Source organism: Gallus gallus, chromosome Z (assembly GCF_016699485.2).
Source record: "Gallus gallus isolate bGalGal1 chromosome Z, bGalGal1.mat.broiler.GRCg7b, whole genome shotgun sequence".
Taxonomy (NCBI): domain Eukaryota; kingdom Metazoa; phylum Chordata; class Aves; order Galliformes; family Phasianidae; genus Gallus; species Gallus gallus.
This window is the reverse complement of record NC_052572.1, coordinates 58,915,420-58,939,360: the sequence shown is the minus strand read 5'-3', so window position 1 is coordinate 58,939,360 and position 23,941 is coordinate 58,915,420. Positions and strand designations below refer to the sequence as shown.

The 23,941-nt window shown below is 38.4% G+C and overlaps 1 protein-coding gene across 6 annotated transcripts in view; it reads right to left on the bottom strand.

Moving 5' to 3' along the window:
• FAM172A (family with sequence similarity 172 member A) overlaps positions 1-23,941 on the bottom strand; it is a 263,961-nt gene that overhangs the window by 233,248 nt on the left and 6,772 nt on the right. For 4 of the 6 annotated variants that reach the window (XR_006932328.1, XR_006932329.1, NM_001006574.2 and 1 more), the window contains exons 2-3: positions 8,483-8,606; positions 2,374-2,475 (exon numbers count right to left, since the gene is read on the bottom strand). Coding sequence is in view for 4 of the 6 variants with exons in the window: in NM_001006574.2 (NP_001006574.1) it covers positions 2,374-2,475; positions 8,483-8,588 (208 nt within the window). In the remaining 2 variants the exon portion in view is untranslated. Of the gene's footprint in view, positions 1-2,373; positions 2,476-8,482; positions 8,607-8,759; positions 8,881-23,941 lie in introns of those variants that run through there. The other 2 variants (XM_046905316.1, XM_015280521.4) reach the window with 2 other exon arrangements.

Sequence of the window (23,941 nt, the reverse complement as noted above, 5' to 3'; positions counted from 1 at the left end):
AAAGCAGGCCCCTACAGCAGGCTGCACAGGTAGGTGTCCAGGTGGGTCTTCAATATCTCCAGAGGAGAATCCACAACCTACCTGGGCAGCCTGTTCCAGTGCTCCATCACTCTCACTGTGAAGAAGTTCCTTTGCATATTGGTGTGGAACTTCCTATGCTCAGGTTTATGGCCATAAAACATTTCTGGTTAATCTGAAAAAAATTCCAAGAACCAAAAAAAAAAAAAAAAAACCAAACCAAACCCCACCCTTGTCCACATTTAAGGTAAGTATCTCTATTCCTGGCACAGTACCAGCAAGAGATCTTTGTTAGCATACTGAAATTATAACAGTAGAATAAAGCAGAATGCTCAACCACAGCAAAACCACTTCCAAATTGTAGATTCCAGTGTAACTTTCTGCAATTGTCCTTGTTTATAGAGAAAGTTTAGTAGCACATTGGACCACAGATAAAGGCTTTGACTGCATTAAAATAACAAGAATAAAATGGCAACCAATTGGGAATCAAGTTGCAGAAATATTATCTCACTAACAGTATTTCAGCTGATTAGAAAAACCCTCATCTCAGAGCATCAAAAATTGTAGAGAATCAGAAAAATGTTAAAAAAAAAAAGTGCAAGTATATATCCTAAAAAGCAGAAGTGTCTACACAACAAAAATAAGATTTAACAACAAAATGTTTTTAAACTGCTAAATCAGTTCATACATTTTCAGAACTTTTAAATGTTGATTCCTGCTGCTTTAAATGATATATTTAAGAGCAAATATCTCTTAAGATTTCTGCCTATAAGTCTGTTTATTTGGCATTTTTTCCAAATTTGTCTTGCCTGATGTCCAGCGCATTTTCCATGCACTAGTCTCCAAGGGAATATTTCTACCCAACATCACATCCCTGTCTTGGGTACAAATATCCTTTTTATATTTGCATCGTGATTCATCACTCAGCTGTTCATTTTCAGCTGGTTACTCTTCAATTAAACTGTTCAATTCTAAATGAAATAGTGCTCTCTGTAAGTAAGCTGGAGGTTTTTTTTTTTTTTTTTCCTGCTTTCTGGTGCTCTTGTCTTCTCAAGTTCTTCTCAATCTCATAAAAAACGTCTCTGTTTTTCCCATCATAAAACGAAACATGTTTATGATTAAAAAGCTTAAGACTTTTTATTACTTGTATAAATGCAAAATAGAGATCTTTTTCACCATACTGACCAGCAGCGTATGTAACAGTGTTTGCTACATTCTCTGGAAATTACTCAGCCTGTAAAGTTAGTGATGGAATATTCAGTAACATTATTTTAGAACATCATTCGCCAAAATTCAAATTTCAGCTCTTTTTATCAACCATATATGAACCATTAACTCTGAAGTCAGTAAGGAAGACAGTAGACACTGTGCAGATCTAAAAATAAGGAGCTGAAAAGTGACAGAGCTGAACCCCTCCCATCAAAGACAGAGCATCACTTTCATGACACTTTTAGTCTCTAAGTACCTTCCTGTGAAAGCCATCAGGGTATTAAAAAGCTAAGTGTTGCATAAATGACTATCATTTAAAGGAAAGCTCTTTTTTTCCTTTAAAAGTGGAAGATGTAAGACAGGCAGATTTAGAAACTAAAGTTCCTCTGTTCACAGAACAGGCACTGCAAAGAAGTAGAATTGTAAATGTCCCCATTTGTCCTACAGGTTTCAAACAATCTTGAAAGAGCCCTTTTCCTGGAGTCTGGTATTACTTTAGCTCAGTGGCTTATTTCTCAGCTGGATTTTAAAATGTATGCACTGGAAATTATAAATACTAGTACTCATTTAACATATAGATTCAGCTAGCTAGCCTGACTTTCAGTCACAGAAACTATCTGCAATGCAAAACCCTGACCTACAGAAAACCCGTCACACTGCTCATTTGCCAGTCAATATACAGAAGCGTATACAATGTACAGAAGTGTTTTCCTATAGGTTTTAATAAAATATCTGCAATAAGTCATTATCTAAATAATCACTATTCCCTTTCTATTAATAAGAATGCATCAGTAAATGAAATGTTTCTTAAATGATTGACCACTCTTTTACTTTTTAGTGCTAATGCTCAAGAAATTGTTTTCAGAACTTTTGTATCAACATTTCTACATTATAAAATGGAAACCATACAGTGCAGACAGTACAACCCTCAAACCTACAGTATTGTAGAAATTGAGAGATTTGTTGGCAGTTTCATGAAATAAAAAAACATATATATTACTTAGCTAGATTTACAGCGCTGTTATCCTACAGCTTAAAATTTTATTCTTAAAAGAAAACTGGAAAATTCTAATAGGGATTTATAACATATAATTAAACTGGTGATAACCCCTCAACATAATTTTAAGGATAACATATATGACTTACTTTCATTAAAGCTGTACTCAAATCCTTCCAGAGTATCAGGAAATTCAAGTGGTGGCTCATCTTTTTTCATCAGTTCATCCAAGTCTATTCTAGACAATAAATCTAAAAAAGGAGAAGAAAAATTACATAATACATGCTATGTCTTCTTTATTTCTTTATAATCACTGAAAAAATCAGTTTATTAAGATTAGTGGTTCTTAAAGACAGAAGGACAACCTACATAATAAGAAACATATAACTTCATTTTTGGAAATTTTCCTCCAGGTTCAATATCTCTTCCTCCTCTACAGCAAATTTATTTATTTAATTATTTCCCTGTCTATCTCTGATGTTGAGCAAAAAATGTACAGAAACAGACACCATCAAACACATAGTGACTTGTTTCAATGATCTGTTACACTTGATGTCAGAAATCTGTCCCTGGATTCCAGTATGCATCACATTTTTACCATTAATTTATCTTGTTTCAGTATCATGGCATTGATACATTCCCATTTGCCTGCTTGAAGAGCTCATATAATCAAACACACACTGTCTCACACCTATTTACAAGCTGCAATTACAACACGTGTTACTGCTCCCTTTCATACCCCAGCAGATTGTGCAGTCTGAATCCTTCTCTTGCCCACTATCCTTGAATATCCTTAAGTTCTCAAGGCAAAGAAAATTATCATCAATTTAATAGCAAGCCATGATATGTACATTCCTTTCAGATTCCTTGTTTTCTAAGATGATATATCCTGATATAGTCTGTATTCATTAATGAAAGAACACTAAAATAAATCTAACCTGTATATTTCAACTCTATATGTAAGGACTTAGATTTAACCAGCAGCAAGAATACAGTAACATCTTTTGCTTACTTCTAAGATATTACTACATAAAACTGGTAGTGCACTATCATGCCCTCACTCCTCATCACGTACACAATTATCCTTTTAACATACTTTCTGATAATTAAAATATGATGATTAATAAAATATCAGCACAAAATAATTGAGCAAGATTTCACTGAAAAGTATTTCCCTACTTTTTCCACACCATTTTTAAAACCATGCAAATACTCAGTTCAGAAGTGCTACACTGATTTTGTACTACTATAATTTCAAATATTACCAATGAAATGCCTTAAGAATTCTACGTACATTCGTTTATTACCTTTACTATCTACATTTGTATCTCAGAGAAAATACAACTGTTTCAAATGCTCATTTCCTTTAAACTTGCTTTGTTTGACATTAACTATACTTATATCCCTTGATAATTTTAAACACTTATTTAAGTAGGCTCTGTATGATTAGCAAGGGATGTGTCTCCCTCTGCTCTGCTCTTATGAGGCTCCATCTGCAGTACTGGGTCCAGGCCTGGGACCCCTAGCACAAAAATGATGTAGAGGTACTAAGAGCAGGTCCAGAGGAGGGCCACAAAGACGATGACAGGGCTGGACCACCTCTCCTGTGAGGAAAGGTTAATGAAGTTGGGTTTTTTCAGCCTGGAGAAGGCTCCAGGGAAACCTCACTGTAGCCTCTGGTACTGGAGGTGAGCTTATAAGCAGGAGGAGGAATAACTTCTTACATGGTCTGATTGTAACAGGACAAGGAGGAATGGCTATAAAATAAAAGAGGGTAGATTTAGATTAAATATTAGGGCAATTTTTTCACTCAGAAGGTGGTGAGGCCCTTGCACAGCTGCCCAGAGAAGTTGTGTAGTGCCCCATCCCTGGAGGCGCTCCAGGCCAGGTTGGATGGGGCCCTGGGCAGCCTGAGCTGGTGGGGGGCAGTCCTGCCCACGGCATAGGTGCTGGAACTGGGTGGGCTTTAATGTCCCTTTCAACCCAAGCCATTCTATGATTCTATGATTCTATGAAAATTATCTTCAGCTCTCTTGAATTCTAAGTGAACAAGTCAAGGAACTGTCTTCATGTGATCTGACATTCATTCCAGCCTTCATACAACTGTTTACTCCTTCCCTAAATGATTTCACTGGGTAAAGCTGGAAGACCCTTGTAACTCCAACATCTCTCAAACTCATACTGTGGTGCCAAAGCACCACTGTAATATCTAAATAGCTATACAGTAATTGAAAGTTGGCTAAGAGATTTCTAAATGTGGCTTTTAAAAACCATAGCTCACTTTTTCATCAAATCTGTTTCATCAAATCTACCATGGGACAGGAAGTCCCACGACATTCTATTTTCATAATCAATCATAAGCTTGTTCTTCTGGATTGTCCTTTGAAAGTTCTTAGCAAGTTGCTCTGGTTCTCAACCAAATAACAAAATGATAACGAAGAAAAAAAACCAAAACTTTGTTGAACAGGTTTTTTTTTGCTATACGGCACAAAAAGCACTCCCTTTCTTTCTCTGTATTTTCACAGTGTAAAGGTAGCCAAAACAGTCATTAGTACCTTACCTCTCCTTAGGAAAGAGACTCCAAACACATCTGTATAACTTAAATGCACCAGAATTTTCATGTCTTCTTGCTTGGAAACATGTTTACAAAGAAGTGCCAGTTACTGTATATAAAGAACTCACCTCTTGAGTAGCAAGGGGAATACTACATAGGTTGCTCAGAAAACGCCTCCTATTTATTTGCATGGAAATTACAACAAATACAAAGAGCACAATAACACTATTTAATAATAGCAAATTCTCAGCTACAAAACATGTTTTTCAACATAGTCATACCAGCAGCTACGCATTTTTGCCAGCAATGACCAAGAGCCTGCAAGCTCCACTCTTAAAAATCTGTTCAGAGTCAGAAAAGTCAGAAGGTGCATATCTGTCCTATACAGTAGGTGTAGTAGGTCAGTCCAGTCAAAATTGGTGATATGCTCCATGGTCTTCAAATTGGTACACGGCCTTACATGGTCATATTGGAAGAGAAAGGTTGTCTTCTTCTCAGGACTGATTCTGGAAGTTCAAGCCTTTATTTTAGTGTTGCATCTCAACACTGGTAATGATGTGGCCCAGGAACTTGTCACTTTCAGCCTCATCTGGATCCCCGCATCCCTGGGCTAGATATGGCAGCTGGGTCTAGTGGTTGGTGACCCTGCTTGCAGCAGGGGGGTTGAAACTAGATGATCCTTGAGGCCCTTTTCCACCCAGGCTGTTCTATGTTTGTATGATTCTATGATCTGGGTTCAATAGGTGCTGACAAACTTGCATATTGTGTTCTTTCTGTTCTTGTCTGAGCATTACCGGGATGCACATTGTGCAAACTTTGCAATATTCCACTTTTTCCAATGAACTGCGGCCAATACTCAGCTCTGTACAAAGTTTCCTGCTTATAGTCCACCGACTTGTGCGGATGAGCTGATCAAGCTTCAATTCATGGCGTGACAGCTGTATGTGGCCAACAGAAACATCGCTTGTCTTTCATGTCATTGTTGCTGCTGCTGAAACACACCACCCACTACCTCACTGTGCTCACGTCCACTTCTTGGACTCCATCAACATTCAGCAAATGTTAATGAATGTCAATGAGTACCATTTTTTCAGCATGGAGGAGTTCAGTGACACTCCTTTGCTCCATATGCCCTTCAAAGCCAGACACTATTTTGTCAGACTGCCCTTCTGCTGCCATCTGTCACACAGCAACAAAATGTAACGGGATATCAATAGCAAGGTTGAACCCCTATGGTCATACCACCATCATGCACCTCTGACATCATGGCCAACATAATAAACTACGAGGCATTACTTTCAAAGCAGCCCTTGTAAATGAAGTACATGAAGCTTATCTTCAGTATTTAAAGCAACTCTTGATTTACATCTATAATCTGAGCCTCATGGGAAGTCTTCAGTTGGCCTGTGCTCCAAACACTGAACCACTCACCTTCCTGTGTAACCTTTCCTCTCACAACTACCTAAAAGTGTGCTAGAAAATTCTTAGATTCTTTCAAGATTTGATCAATTGCTCTTGCACTCAAATTCAATTACAGTCTGGTTCAACAATGCTCAAATATGAGTGATTTGCAGGGGTCTTTCTATAGCTTAGTAGGAGTTTACCAGGTCACATGAAGAAAATCACACCCTCCCATTAAGTTTAAATTTTTAATTATTAGTCATTTTTTACAGCACTTGCTGTATGTAGAGGTGATTTATGACAGCCAGCATGGCTTCACCAAGGGCAGGTCGTGCCCAATCAATCTGGTAGCTTTCTAGGAAGGAATGATGGCATCAGTGGACATAGGAAGGGCAAAAGATGTTGTGTACCTGCACTACTGCAAGGACTTTGACATGGTTCTACACCATACCCTTATCTCTAAATTGGAGAGATGGATTTGAAGGATGGACTATTAGGCAGATAGAGCATTGGTTGGATGGGCATAGCCAGAGGGTTGTTGTCAATGGCTCTATGTCCAGATGGAGGCCAGTCACAACTGGTGTCCCCCAGGGGTACATCCTGGGACCAGTTCTCTTCAATATCTTTATGAATGACGCAGACGGTGAGACTGAATGTACTCTCAGCGAGTTTGCTGATGACACCTAGGTGAGTGACGCAGCTGACACAGTAGAAGGGAGAACTGCCATCCAGAGGGACTTGGACACACTGAAAAAGTGTGCACACGAGAATCTAATGAGGTTTAACAAGTCCAAGAGCAAGGTGTTGCACTTGGCTTAAGGCAATCCCAGATACAAATACAAACTAGGAGAAGAATGCATTGAGAGCAGCCCTCTGGAGAAGGACTTGAGGATTCTGGTGTACAAAAAGCTGACCATGAGCCAGTAGTGTGCACTTGCAGCCTGGAAAGCTCGCTGCATCCTGGGCTGCATCAATGGAGGGGAAGGAGGTGATTGTTTCCCTCTCTACTCTGTTCGTGTGATGCCCCATCTGAAGCATCCAAGCCTGGGGCCCCCAGCAAAATAAAGAAATAGATCTACTGGACTGAGTCCAGAAGAGGGCCACAAAGATGATTAAAGGACTGGAACACGTCTCCTGTGAGGAAAGGTTGGGGAAGCTGAGCTTGCTTGAGAAGAGAAAGCTCCAGGGAGACCTCACTGCTGTCTTCCAGTACTTGAAGGAAGCTTACAAGCAGGAGGTGGACTGACATTTCCATTTGATAGGACAAAGGGGAATAGCTTTAAACTAAAAGAGAGGGGATTTATGTTAGAAGTTAGGAAGAATTTTTTTTACTCAGAAGGTGGTGAGGCACTGGCTGCCCAAAGAAGCTGTAGATGCCCCGTCCCTGGAGATGTTCCAGGCCTGGCTGGATGGGATCCAAGGCAATCAGATATAACAGCTGGCACCCCTGCCCACAGCAGTGAGTTGGAACTCGAGTATCCTTAAGGTCTCCTCCAACCTAAGCCTTTCTCTGACTCTCTGATTCTTGCATAATAATCCTTAATAGACAATCAAATTAACGTCAACATTAAAATGGGGGTTTTACTTTTCCAAACATTAAGTAAAATTTCCTGAGCATATATTCAACAGAATTAGTACAGATATGAATAAATCACTATACAAGTTTTCACCAAACCTTTCTCAAATACACAATTCTAAATTAAGAAACACTGTCTCTACTATCACTGTATAACAGAAGATACATTTCTAATAATATATTTGTGTAAGTCTAATTCTCTAAAAATGTCATCGGTTGCATTTATTCTTCCCTTTATGAAATTTACTTCCCTAAATCACTTAGATCTGTATTGTGATTTTTTTTCCTAAACATAAAATACAATGAAAATTCTTTAAAATCAATACAGATATCAATGTCCTGAAAAAGGTTTCCCTGCTAACATACCAGAGCTAAAGAGATTTTTAAGAGCTGTAATACAGATAGTTAATTCTAAAACATAAGTGGCACAAAAATTAAATTATACCTTCCAGAAAATAAGATCACAAAAGCACCAAAGGATAATTACGAAAATTATAAAATTAATGGATTTCTTACTCTGTTACTGCTTACCACAGACCATTATTTTTTAAATCATCTTATAAAACTATTGATAATGGACATTACACACACAGACTAATCGTCTCATCCAGTACTGCAATTCCGAGATTCTAACCCACAGCTAGATCAAAGTACTTTTCCTTCCTTAATATTAATAATTGTTTCTGAAAATTCTATATACGTGAAAAGAAAGCAAAAGTATTCATACCCTTTAATGCAGTAGTCTTTTCTTTTTCATCAGGAACTCCTTGCTGGAGTTGAGCCATCATTACCCAAACTGTCAGCAGATTTAAAACATTAAAATAAAAGTGCATCTATCTTCAAATGACAATCTGAAAATCAACAAGTTAGACATTAATAAATTTGACTTCTACTTCAAGAGATCTTATTTGCTAACACATATATAGAACTGCATATAAAACAGAATTCCTTTCAAAAACAAAACTTCCCTGAGTATAAAAACCAGTATATAAAGTAAAATTTACTCTTCTTCAAAATGTATACTGGACACAGTGAAGTCTTATCACACTATCACAGATTTAAAGGATTCACAACATAGTATAACACAAATTCCTCTATCATACGGGGTCAAAGATTTAAATTCACAAGAATAAATACTAACTTCTCCCTAATACTGAAGGGACACTGATGTATTCAACCGTCATTTACTGCAAATATTTAACATAAGATCAGTAAATGATTAACCTTTTGAAGAAGCACTACACTTGAAAGGCCTCAGTAGAAAATACAAACAAAACCAAGCATAATTAACAGAACTTTGAAAACCTCTACAGAGTTTTCTACTTCAATTACTTAGATTTAATTATTCTTACTGTATCATATAGCTTTCAGTTTTTACTAAAATTATAATAGGGAGTATGTAGGTTAAAACCATTTTCTGCACCGAAATTTATACAGTAAATGTCCAGGTACAGACTAGGTGACAATATCCATACAAAATATATGTCTAATTTTTTTTCCTATTGCACAGAAGGCAACCCAGACATTCAAATCTGCAATCCCTTTCATCTTGAATCCGACACCAAGGGAGCAAACTACCAAATCACAATCATTGCTTTTTCCTTTTCAATAAAAACACTTCTATGTATTGAGTTCTTTTTTCCTTCATCCTTTTAGTTGTTTCATCTGTCAGTCATGAACAATTTGCTTAACTCTTCTCCACAATACATACTTCATCATGGATGAATCTGTATGAACTTCATCTCTGTAGCAACTTGCAACTTTTAAACAAAGAGCAATATGATTTACTCACTGTACTACTGGCTCCCTAAGAGTTGCAACCATAAATAAAGAATTCCAAAATGGTTTTTGAGTAGTTCATTATAAGAATAGCATAATAAATAAATAAATTAATAAAGCCTGGTAAGGGGACAGAGTGTGAATATTTTTTCTTCACAGAAATTATAACATTAAATTAGAGAAATATTACCTGAAACATTTTCTTGAAGATTAAAAAAAATAATAACATAAGAAGCTCATAGTTATTAACTAAGGAGATTTTTCTTTTCTTTTAAAGTTTTTGTTCAAGACAATAATTTATTCTACAAGTTTGGCCTCAGTTAGACGTCGATGCCTTCCTTGGTGGTTTCAACCAAGCTGCTGTGAAATGACAATGCACTGTCCAAGTCTCTTATAAACATAATTCCACTAGGAAACTTCTACTTTGATTACACACTTAAAAAAAAAAATGGTGCAACTCCACATGATTAAGTTAAAGTGGCCCTCTTGTAGCTAAAACTTTAATTATGTTAGCACTGATAGCAGAAGTAATCAATAAAAAGGACAGCAAAGCCACAGCTATATTTTTTCTATTTTCTGACAAATAACATACTCAACAGAAATATTAAAATGACTCAAACATTGATTTGCATGCATGGATTTTTTGAACTACGTTTCTCAGATGCTTCCAAGTAGCTCACTGACAAGATGACCAGATAGAAAGTCTTGCCCACCATCAACCTGTATATTTGCTAAAAACATGTAAATTCCAGTTAATCACATTAGAAAGCAAACAAAACCATTCCAATAACAATTACTGAAATTGCCAGAAAATGACAGTGATATTGATTTGTGATAAGTCAGATGAAAACTGTTCTTGGGTAGTCCTCCCTACATGACATCTGAAGATTCGTAATTGAATATAGTTCAGTTAATGCAGCCACAAGTCACATACAAGTGCTTAAAAACTTGTTATTCACCAAGTTAAGAAATACATAATTTATCCACACAGATTCACGTTTGTAAAATAATCCCCACCAATCACTCTGAAAAATCAATGCAGTGACAAAGAATTTCAGCCATTTTTGTTCCTACATTATATACCTGGTAAATGATGTAGATCTGGTCACTGAGGAAAGACCAGGTTACTTGCAGGTTCTCTATTAAACTTAGAAGTGGCAATTGTAAATAAATAAACCTCAATTTAACTTTGAGATAGAATGTTCAGTTCTTTTTGTCTAAGTAAAAAAACTGTTACAGCAGCCACTGGAGGGAGGACTTGATATTAGAATGAGGATGAAACAAGCACACAGAATTTTATGTATTGTTTGCATGAATAGAGAATTCCATTGAAACACTCACTGATATTTGTTTAAATTACAAACAGAAGAAATTAGATGAGAGGGTTGGATTTCCTTTCTTTCACAAATAGATGCTGATGGTCCAGAAACAAACAGTGGGAACATTACAGAGCTCCCTGAATACTTACTTACTCTGTGCAACTAATTAGATGATTCTTTATAAAACATCTTTTATTTGTTTGTTCCAGTAGCTAAGACAAGCTAAGCCAAGACGACCTAAAGACAACAGTTATTATTTCCACAAGAACTTACATTATTTTCCAAGTATCCTGCCTTTGTAATCAAACTTCAGTAATTCACCAGAAAATATACTGCATGTATTCTTCAACCTCAATGCCTAGCGATACTGAATATATTATTTGACATCATATTTTGGCTTCACATGGAACAAGAAGGCTGCATTTTCACCAGACCCATACTAATACAACTGCAAAACTGGTGGATTCACAAACAAATGATTACTGAGTTTAAAAACAACAAACAAAACAGACATTTGCACACTTATGGCAATATGTATACATATTTCATATTCTTTTTTGTAAAGTAGTACTGGAAACTTGGACCTTGATAGTGCTTGATTTGAAAATGAACAGTATCAAAGTATACGTTCTATTGTATTCTGACTCTGAAACAAATGCAGACAAACAGATTTTTAGAGATTTTTCAAGATGCAAATCTTGCTAGAAATGCAGCAAAAAAACAAAACAAAACAAAACAAACAAAAAAACCTTTGTATAAGATTTTGCCCTACATTAGCGAAAGCTGTAATAAAGCTGAAATAAAGCTGAAATAAAGTTGTTTTGGGGTACAAATATTCCAAATAAAGGACATAAATAATTGCAATGCTAACCCATTACAAGTGTACCACAGAAGAAAACACTGGTATTTTCAGGTAGCACAAATCTGTCTAGTTTATCTGAGTATGAGTCACAAGAATGCCTGGTTACAATGCTTTATTAGAAGACAGCTGAATTAGTCTTGTTTTTTGTAAATCGACATTCTAAGCAAAGGACAAGCAGGGATTAGGCTAGTGCAGTGTTCCTGCTGACTAAGACCCAGTTTTACTTGAAATAGATACCTGGATGACAGCTGGGTTCTTAGTTCTTTCTCTGTATAGGCTCAGATAAAGCACAAAATACATATTGTAATCTACAGTTGATATTTTGTTTGTCTAATTATATTTTATCTATTCCTGTTTATAGGACATGACATTCAACATCAATAACATAGCTTCAATTGACGTTATACTTCACCTTCCTCTACCTATAAAGACCTTATCTTCTTACAGGTTTCCTACACTTTAGCTCCGAAGGACAATTATTTCCAGTCTGCTTTAGACTAAATGGCTTTGAGTAGGTTCAGCTAAAATGTCAACATCCTGTATACGAAGAAGGCTCAGAGGCAGTATCTTTTACTCAGTTTTGCTGTTAATGAGCAGCTATGGCACCTCCATGTTGCAGAGATCAGAAACTTTGCCAGAGGATCAGCTTAGCATGCAGCATCTGCCTCTTCCTGCTCCCCTTAGAGCCCACACAGATCTGCACAAGTAAAACTTGCTTTTTGCACACATTTATTACAGACTTATTAAGACTGATCAGAATTTCCAGAAAATTTAACTATTTGCCTATAGCACACTCCATACAGTTGCAAGAAGCCAGAGGGGTGACACACAGGAGGAGAGTAATAAATGCTGGAAGAGCAGGATCTTTTACCACTTGAGTACAAAGAAATTGGCAAGAATCCCAAAGTGCATCCCAAAGTGCATCCCAAAGTGAATCTCAGTACATCTTCACATTCTAACAAATGGTGGTGGGATTTGCTGATAAAGTACAAGACCGTAGCCGCCACTTGAGGTTGATTTATTTGCACAGGATCTACCTTCTAATGTTATTTACCCCTTAAGCTCAACCAGTATTTTCCTACGAGCTATATGCATTAATGCCCCAATCGTGTTAAGCAACATGTCAAGCTGTTTACAAGGGGCAGATTCAACATAAATTCATGTGCTGAAATTTTAATTATTTTAGTTTAACATTCTTGAAATGTTGAAAATGACTTTCATAACCATATGCCTGTAGATATGATCAAATAAACATGTTAAAAGGATACAAAAACAGGAAGCACAGCCTCAGCATAGCCTCTGAGAGACTTACATGATGGTCTTATCATTAACCAGCAGAAGGTTCAAAATGAGCTTCTAAGAATTTTCTGCAGCAGCAACATCAAGTGCTTAACATAATACTCTCTAAAGCACTGATCTTCCATAAATTTTAAGTGTGTAGAGAACCCCATTTCTTTGGTTGAGGCAGATGGGTAGTGTCTACTGAATCATGCAAGTAATTTTGGATACAGAAAAAGCAATCCTGCAGTGAAGGCACGAGAACAATGCCTAGGATAACTCTGTTGAAAGGAAGAATGTGATGGTGCTCTTAAACAACCAAAATGTTCTTAGATGATCTCTTTCTGTACTTGTTTCATTTTCTGAGCGTTCAACCTGAGCAATCTGCTTCAATGCTCAGAACCAAGAATTGCAAGAGTCCAGTTTTAAAAGTTGGAAGAATCTCCCCTAAATTTTTCCAAGCTCAGCACTCAAGGTGTCTATGCTGCTGAGCAGGGCATTAATTTCATCATCCCTCTTCCACCATCACCTACCACAAAAATGCCACTGAGAATCCTCCACACACAGCAGATGATAGGGAAAATTCAAGGAATCAGTGTTGATGAAGAACTACTATCTTGCAATTAAAGCCTCAAAAAAAGTTCATGTAAAACATAGTTATGTCATGTGCGGTATAAGATTTGCGTTGTGTTGTTCCACAGGGCTACATATCAAGCAACGGGGACAAAAAGAAATGTTGAAGAAACACAAATTTGGCTAACAGTTGCGTGTGAAATGGTCTTTAATTACAGAATCATATTTTCTCACAGTGTACACTGCAAGGATAAGTAATACTGGCACAATATTACTTCATAATTGCCCTGTGACAGTTTATAAAAAAGAAAACTGTCTTGGATCAATTTCTAAGATGACTGCCTTGGACTGCTGGTTTTAACAGGATTCTGGCTTGAAAGACGGGATGGAGAATACTGACTCTCAACAGTCTCATCTCTGTACATACTAAGTAGTTAGAGGACAAAGCTAGAATTTTTAATCTTTTTTTAATGTCAGCTTCTCTCAAGCAATCCCATGGGTCAGCTGAGAAGGGAAAATGCCTCTAAAAACAGAAAAAAACTCTAAGACTATTAAAAGAACCTTCTCTTAGGAGAGACACCAAAGTAATTTGCAGGACCACTACAGACAAAGAGGGAGAGACTAGAAAATTCCCGGGAAATCATTTCTGCTTTGGCTACCATCAAAAGCTGCCTAGATAAGTATGTGTCTAGTACTTTAACTTTTTCTCTCCCTCCCCAACTCTGCTCTGCTCTTAATAGCTTGACTTTCAAAAGAGCTACGTGCCATTAACTGAAGACTCTTGAAAAGACAACTGACGAAGTAGCTGAAGATGCAATGAACACAGGCTGTTAGCCCAGATCCTAGCACACAGCAAAGTATTTTTAATCCTCCTCAAGACCCTCAGCTGAGAGGGAGCACAAAAAGAGCCAAGGGGAGGGTAACGGGTGCCTCCAGCTTTCTGGGACATACCTCTTTCCTCCATCTTCTACTTGAAGGTGCATATGCAAAGAATTAATATCACCACCCAGTCTGACTATTCTGCTTCTAACAAAAATACAGCAGTATCTAACACTAATGGAAGCTATTCTAAATTAAATCGTATACAACAGAAACAAGCATGTGAGACTACTGAAGACATCAGTTTACCATCAAGACCCACTACTTCAGTATCAGACTAAAACGCCTCAAATTCTCACAGTGTACGTACCTCTTCTTTGCAGCACTGTCTACCCTGCAGCTCTGCCCACCGTTTCTCCCACCACAAGAGATTTCAACCCTTTCAGCATTCTTCTCAGCTTTACAAATAAATGTAATAAATGAGGTACAGTCTCATATTTCTTTGTCTGCTCCTCTACCTTAGAAGCAGCATTTGTTTTCTGGCCAAGTGAACAGAGGAGTACTGCTTCATTTCAACTGTTTATCAGGCAAAGCAAATAGCTCTGTGAAACACATGAAGTCCATGAATTTGGTTCTGTGGGATTATCACTCGCCAGAACATTACAGCATAAATAAATTATATGAAATAATAATATAAACATATTATTCATTTAGTCCATAATTTAAGAACAACTTTATCTTAAAATTCAGACTGCTTTACACACAACTTTGTTTTTCGTATCAATACAATTCTTTTACTTTCTATTATAAAATAACGAGAAGGACCAAGATAAAGCAAGGGAAGTAGACACATATTTGGTATAAATTTCAGAAAAAGAAAAGGAAGGGAAACCACCCAGAGAAACCTGGACAGGCTGGAAAAGTGGGACCATGTGAACCTAATGATGTTCAATAAGGCAAAGTGCAGGGTGCTGCACTTGGGTTGGGGCAATCCCAGGTACTTATACAAACTGGGGAAAGATCTCCTAGAGAGCAGGCCTGCAGAGAAGGATGTGGGGGTCCTGGTAGACGAGAAGCTGGAAATGAGCCAGCAGTGTGAGCTTGCAGCCCAGAAGGCCAACTGTGTTCTGGGCTGCATTAAGAAAGGGGTGGCCAGCAGGGAGAGGGAGGGGATTGTGCCCCTCTACTCAGCTCTTGTGAGGCCCCATGTGGAGTACTGCGTCCAGGCCTGGGGCCCACAGTACAGGAAGGATGTGGAGCTCTTTGAGCAGGTTCAGAGGAGGGCCACTAAGATGATCAGAGGGCTGGAGCACCTCTCCTATGAGGAAAGGTTGAGGGAATTGGGCTTGTTTAGCTTGGAGAAGAGAAGGCTCCAGGGAGACCTCACTGTGGCCTTCCAGTACTTGAAAGGAGCATATAATTACGAAGGGGAGCTGCTGTTAACAAAGGTGGATAGTAATAGGACAAGGGGGAATGGCTCAGGGGAGGTTTACGTTGGATATTAGGAAGAAGTTTCTCACACAGAGGGTGGTGACACATTGGAACAGGCTGCCCAAGGAGGCTGTGGATGCCCCATCCCTGGAGGCATTCAAGGCCAGGCTGGATGCAGCTCTGGGCAGCCTGGTCTGGTGGTTGGTGACCCTGCACATAGCAGGGGGTTGAAACTAAGTGATCATTGTGGTCCATTTCAACCCAGGCCATTCTATGATTCTATGAAAAATGTGGAAAAACAATTGCCTAGTTCAGTAACTACTATCAGACTTCTCTAGACTGCTCTGCTGCTGTCTTGTCTCCAAGCTTTCTGTATCTGCACAGAGTCAATCATGGCATCATGGAACAGAGTGGTTTGGAAGAGATCTCTGGAAATCATCTGAAGCAACCTTCTGTCACAAGCAGTGCCTATTCATCAGGTAATCCAGCGTAATGCCAAGATAAGCCTTCCAGTTAGGGAGATTCCACTGCTTTTCTGGAGAACTTATACCAGTGTTTAATATTTCTAATAGATTTTCTTTTCCTTACATTCAGATGAAGTTTCCATTTTCTACCAGCTCTAATGAACACCTAGTGAGGAGGACTGTCTTACTGCAGCTGGAGACTCTGTTACAAAGCAAAGTTCAGGCAAGCACTACCAAACTCAAGCATGTGCTGACAGAAGCAGCAGACAAGCAGGGAGACTGGAGATACCTACCTAATTTAGCAGGAAGCATCTCCAGAAATTTATAGTTTTTGCTTGGAAGATTTTGAGTTTCAGATCTGACTGGTCCATAAAACTGACTTTTTTGTCAATTACTTCCTGTTAATGAGAGGCCTTGTATTTCCTTCAGCTAACCAATTCTAAGACCAGCCACTTGTGTTTAAACACAGAGTATCACACAGAGAGGCATTCAATCTCCATTTTATTAGCTCTTAAGTTAACCCACCACTTTCCGTGACAGTTTCAAAGGTTTTTCGTGATTTGTTTCCAGTCTGAATTACAAAAGCTTCAGGCTTCAGTCACCGGGAATTATGTTTCTCTATTTAAGTTTTCCTGTTTGTCAAACTCCACAGGACAAACAGTGGTAGCTTCCCTAGATTTCTGTGCTTCAGTTTTGAAAATCTGGCTTTTTTATTTTTTTATTTTTTTTGACTATGAACGTAACTTATCACATAACTGGATAACAGCAAATTCGTTACGATTTATCATTTTACCACTTCTGGGTTGAAATCAAATTTTACTAGAAATAATTTAACATTAGTTCCCAAAGATATTTATTGACTTGTTAGATATTTCTTACAAGTATTTATTGAAGATCATCACTCCTGAAGACTGCTTCTTACTTAAACTTTCTAAGGAAGACATTAAGTTCCTTATGAAGCAGCTATTTAACTTACACTGAATGGTCTTGAAGTTTGAATGTGACTTAATTAGTCAGTTTACATAATATTAAATTATACTGCAGCACTAACTAATAAAGCAAACCTATAATTTGAATGAATGAAGTTTATTCTGTCATTTAATTATTAATATAATTTTCCATTAATATTCCACTCATTTAACCAAGTTGTGACAATCGGATCTATTTTTGTCTGCACTGACCTATCCTCTTCTATCAAGCATTGACACACCATCAGAACTTCTCTCATCTTCCAGGATTATTTTTTATCATTCCAAGTATTACTTAATATGAGTAGCAATGGACAAAGGACTTCCTTTAATATATCTTTTATCATACTTTTGGTCAACTTCAATAATAATCAGCCTCAAAAATTACAATAAGTAACAATGAAAATGAAGTGCCACAGGAAATAGAGGACACTCAAATCGTTAGCAATTTCAGACTGAGATCAGATGTTTATTCAGAAGGAATACTGCTATTAAACCTATCTTATTCATTTGAATACTGCAATAGCTGAAAACTGTAACAGCTACAACAGAGTTTATCGATACAGTTATAGCAATTACAAGACTTGAGTACACAATTGATTGCATTATTCTGTCTTTATGTCTCCTTAAGACCACGTGGATAATACCTAAACCTCACAAATCACGTGAAAAAAATACATGCACAACTAAGGCCTGTCCACATTATGGCACTTATTCTTCTGTCTACCTCTCTACAGCAGCTGACTACAATGCTTCCTATAACTACAAGGAAATGAATGCAAGAAAAGCACAGATACATTATATAGTGTATTGCATGGAAAAAATATGAGCCATCATCAGCCTCATCCAGTGTAACAAGAGACTCTTGTAAAACATATGAAGAGTGAGAACAGGACCCTGCAGTTATAGAGAGAAGGGCCTTGCAGCAAGAAAAGGGAAAGTGGCTTCACAAAATAGAAATAAGAGGCAAACAGAGATAGTTTATGTAGAGAGTGTTAGAAAACAAGGGATTCCAAGCACTTTCACAGACACTAGGTCTGGAATAACAAGGAGGATGAAGGTCATAAAGATAAAGACTGGAGAGCAGCTCGAAAACATTTGGCAGGGAGGTGATTAGATGTCTACAGGGCAAGCTGAAACTGGTTCGGGGGATGCCCCCCCTTTGGGGTCAGAAGTTTGCAGCAAGGAAGAATACAAGCCTTCATGACGAAGACTACGAGCCTTCGCCATCACAACCTACTACACACGTGCAAGGGGGGGGAGGGACTGCATGCTAATGGGCTCTCGGGAATGTAATGAATATGTATCCGAATTCCTGTCAACTACTGATTATATATTAGTTCGACCTATATCTATAGCACAATTTCTCCTGACGTTGTGCAAGTTAGGTGGAGCAATCCCCCTTGCACCAGGGTGCATGCGCGTCACCAATAAACACATGCCTGCTCTATATCCTTACCGGCTATAGCGTCTGATTTCTGCACATCAATACTACTAACTTTCTCACATAACAGATGAATTTTAAGAAAATCTGCAAGATGTTGAAATAGTATTATCTTTTAAGGCTTCCTTACGTAAGAGAATTAATTTAAAAATGAAGCAGGACAAGGAAAAATGGATCTGTAAAGAAAACTTACAGTAAGGCAAAAAGTTTGTAACAATCCATACTAAAATGTGCAATCATGCTTTTGGCCGTGATGGTGTTCATTTTTTTTCTGCAGAGGCTTGTACGATGCCATGCTTTGGTTTTGTGATGAAGACAGCAGTGAGAGCACACCAGAAGTTGCTGAGCAGCTCTACAAAAGCCAAGGGCTTGGCTTCTGTGTTTCTCACAATGCCAACAAGGAGCTAGCAGTGCACAGGGAGCTGGGGGGTGACAGAATGAGGACAGCCAACCCCAGGTGACCAAAGGGGTGTTTCACACTATATAGCATTGTGCTCAACAATAAAAGGTGGTAGAAAGAAGGAAGAAGTGGGGGACACAGAGCCATGATTTTTGTCTGACCAAGAAACTGCTAGGCATGATGAGCCCTGCTTGTCCAGAAGTGGCTGAACACCTGCCTTCCAGTGTGGAAGTAGTGAACAGATTCCTTGTTCTCCTGGGGTTGCATGTGCAGCTTTTGCTTTACCTGGTAAGCTGTCTTTACCTCAACACTAATGCAGCAGATGTAGAATATGTCCTAACTAGCCAGGTATCTAACTACCATGACAATTAGTAACAAAGCTATGACAGCGTGCTCCCAACATCCTCCTTCAGCCTCACTGTTACATGTAAGATCTTGTTCTTCTGGACAATGAGGCATCAAACATCTTACTCAGGACTGGTAACAATCAAAGTACTGCCAAGACAGATAATGACCACAACCCTTTCTCAAACTGGGTACTCAAAGAATCAATACCAGACACCTGGTTCAAAAGGTGCCAAATGGGCGTGTGCTAGATACTATGAGTCTAGCACCATACTCATGAACAGTAAGCAGCCCAAAAGCCCCTTGAGCACTCCTGCATGACAGGATCTCCCTTGATTAGGGATGCCTCCTGAGGTTACACCTGCAGAGAATCCCTTATACCTTGATGTCAGGATGCCTTGCTGATACAGATCCTTGGTAAGTGACTGTTAGCTTTAAACTCGCCTAGTTTTTCTAAGATTGTATCTCTGACACTGCACATGTAATCTCACAGACATAAAACCACTGACCAAGTCTGGGACTAGTAGTGGACTCAGCTACACTTAAGCTCCTTACCTCTGTGGTTCAAGATCTTTAGAAAGCAAGAGGGAACCTTGTAACTCGACAGGAGGGTCTCCTGTAGGAGTACGTTTAACCCTATGCTGCAAATATCAAATTGTATCCAGCCATCTCGAATCTTGTTAAATCACTGTCCACTTTGTTAAATCACTGTATCAGTAAATAGATCCCTGCTTCTCTCTTAGGAGTGATGCAAACTGTAGTTGTTTCCATCTGCAACAGAACTCCAGATTAAATGGAAAGCAATTACCAAAATAAGCCTATACCTAAAAATGGCTCCATTTTAAAATATTTCTCAATCTTGCAGGAGACATTTCAGGCAAATGTCTCTGTTTCAATGGACAGATCTTTTGGACAACAGTCTCTGAAGCTTCACAAAACATAATACTGCTGCAAGATGCTTCAACTTGGAAAGAGGAAATTCCACATTTTAGAAGAGAGCAGGAAATTCTTTTTAGACTATATATATACGGTCACTCAAAATTTCAAACGAGACCTGAAGAAGTCAATTAGTGAGAAAGATCTTGGCAACAACATCTTGGGCTGCTTTAGAATAACAGTGCCAGCAGCTATGGGTTCCCCAGTAGAACAGACATGAGTGTATGCTTAAGGAGTCCACTGAAGAGTTGCAAAGAGCAACCCCTTTAAGAGCATTTGAACTCTTTGAAAAGACAGAGAGTTGGGACTGTCCAGCCTCGAGGATGTTTGGTACAAAAAGGGTGAGGAAAAGCATTATCAGTGCTTATCAAATGCCTGGTGGGGAGAGTAAAGACTACTAAGGTGGAAATGTCCCAGTGGTGTTCAGTGAGAGGACAACAGAAAACAGGCATAAATTGAAGCACAGCAAATTCCATCTGAATGTAAGAAAAACATCTTACTCTTAGAGTGGTAACATTGGAACAGGGTGCCCAGAGAGCTTATGGAGTCTCTGATGTTGGAAATGATCATAACTTTCAGAACAGTCTAACTCTCACTGACACTACAAAGGTCACTCCTTTGCCGCTAGACAAAGTGGGTGTCTGCACACTTACAAATATGCATTTATACACATATTAGTTACCTCTCAAAATAGCAATGAACAGCTTTAAACATGAGTTGTGAAAATCATTACAAGCAACACGTGAGAATTGGAGTTTGTGGATTAAGGGGTTTTACTTTTTTGCGCAGTGAGGCATTTAGTTCTAATTCTTCAATTTGTGTGAAATAGCTGGAATATACCATCAAGAAACTGTCAAAACCACCAAGACCACAGCCATGGCAAATGTAAAATCTGACAACTCATCTGACAGTACTCATTCTATTGGTAATCATTCTTTTAGGTTCATTAAAAGGCCTTCAAGCTGGATAAAACCATTTTTTAGATGCATGGAGCCTCAAAGACTGTTCACACTGTCTTTCCATAGCTGGCAGCACAAGATAAATATGTATGCCATCATTACCACTGACACACTGAGAACAATTAATTCTATAGGTATCCAGAAATATCAAAACAGAGATTGTTCATGCACATTTAGTTCAGCTCCCGTGCACTGAACTCCAATCTTATACAAAAAATGTGAAGAAAATCAAAGCTGGGGAAGTGCCAGGAGAACAAGCGCTGTGTGTGCCAGAGGCAACAGGTGTTACTTAGCCTACGGAAAACAGGGAGTTTTGAAGGGGTTTTGGGAAACTCTACAACTCTGTAACAGTCCTGTCTGCTGTGATATTTCAGGAGGGTAGTTTTCCTAACTTGAATGTCTTTTGTCACAACCCTTTAGCTCCTGACTATCAACAGTTTGGAAATCTATGCTCTTTGCATACGTCCTTTAGCAACCTTTTCCGTGCTTGCAGACTGTAATCATGTCTTTCTTAGTCCCCCGTAGTCTAAAGAATTCATGTATTTTCCATTAAAAGACTCTCCCACAGGCTTAAACTCCTTAATTGTGATACCTCATACTGACCAAGTACAAGCAATGTGTAGAAGAATGAAATTATCATGACATTTTCAAATACGTAACTTTTAACCAAATACCCCAGAATGATTACCTTTTTGCAACAGCATAATGTTACTGACTCATGTTCATACTATGAATCACCTAAAATCAAAAATTATTTTATCTGTAATTATTGCTATTTAGCACTTACAGAGGGAACTATCTAGCCTAAGCATGCTCCTTCACATTTGTTCTTTCCTACTGTATTATTTCTTCCATGTTGTTTTTCTAATTTCTCTAAGCCATTTGAAATTCTGAAGTTACTCTTCACAGAACTTGGTCTGCTACTCTCTCTAAAGTAATAAATGTACTCTTTCTGTCATTATCATCCAAGTCATTAGAAAAGTGAAGGCAGTCACTTTTTTTTTTTTTTTTTTTTGCATTTCTGTCTCTTTGAGCACACAGAATGCAGATGCTCACTTGGTACATAGCTATTTAGTTTCTCATTCAACCTTCCCTCTGTCAAGCTTCAAGAATAATGTTTCCACCATACTCAGTTCATCCTCCCCCATATTTTACTGCCTTTCAACCATTCTCTTCTGTTTTTCACATAAGTTCCCAGTCCTACTTGGCCTTAGTTCACCCTGAGAGCTCCAGCTATCAATCCATTCCCTTCCCGCCTAAGCTATCCTCATTTGCCCTTTCACGTCAAGAGCTTACACAGAGATATGGCCAACTTAAGAACTTGTTCCAAACCTCCTCCTGATCAGTCCCACCAACTAGTATCATTCATGCTGCAGAAGGAACAGGGGAATATGAAAGCCCCCAGGGGTTTTCCAGAGACCCAGCTCCCTGCTGCCCACTTCCACTGGTGACTCTCACGCCAAGCCTGTGGAGGAACAACTCTTGGTTGTTCCATGTTGCTGCTGCACTAGTCCAAACAACTAAAAGGGCAGAACAGGTGTAGTACTGGTAGAACCACTGTAGATTTTTACATACTGAAACTGAACTGGATGTCTCCCCTTACCCAAAAGTAGACCTTGCCAGATTTGCTACTCAAAGCACAGAGGCTCCATACCACACAACCACACACCTGGGAAGGGACCCTTCGAGGTCAGCTTGCCTACTGAAGGCAAGACTTACTAGAACAGGATGCTTAGGCACTTCTCCATCAAAGTTCTGAATGTTGTCAAGGATAACAATTCCATAACATCTTTGGGCGCCATCCCTATGCTTAACTATACTCACAGACCACTCTTGCCCATGAAGTAAAACACTGCAGTTTATCTGTTATTCTGCATTGCAATGAAAAGTGAAGTTTAGAACAAGCAAAGAAACAAAAATACTAAGTTATCCACACCACAATCCTCTTATAGAAAGCTAGATGCTTTAACCCTGACGTATGCATCAAGCTTTCTTATACTCCTGTTAATAGTACTCTCTGAAGATAACAGTCGTCAAGAATTTTTCCAAACAAAATGTTATTTCAAATGTTTCCTGTGGTCATTGCTAAGACAGCAAAATCTGAGCTTCTCAGAGGAATGCTAGCTTTGAAAAACTTAGTTTCCCTATAATACCAACCAGGTACTGATGTTTTCTCTCTCACAGCAATAAAATGCAGGTTGGTATCATTAAGGAACTGGACTTCCCATCTCAGCATAACTCCGTGCCTCCCAGGTTCCCCTCCCTGGACCAAGTACCCACACAGGCAGTGGTTCAAACTTCTTGTTATTTTGCTTTGGTCCTCTCACAGTTGCTCCTTAAGGACTTACCCTAGTTTTTCTCACTACTCAAATATTTAGTAGAAAGAAAAACAAGGAAAACAGAATAACCATAACAAAGTATTAAAAGAAAAGGAAATCCACAACGATGTTGGGAAGGTAACAATGTTAACGCAGTCTTTCAGGAATGTACATTCTACATGTCTGATATTAGTGAAGTTGGTGGCACGATTCACATGAATGTAATGCAAGGTACACAACCTATTTAGTCAGAATGAACATGGGGATCACATGGCACTGTAAGCCGAAGAT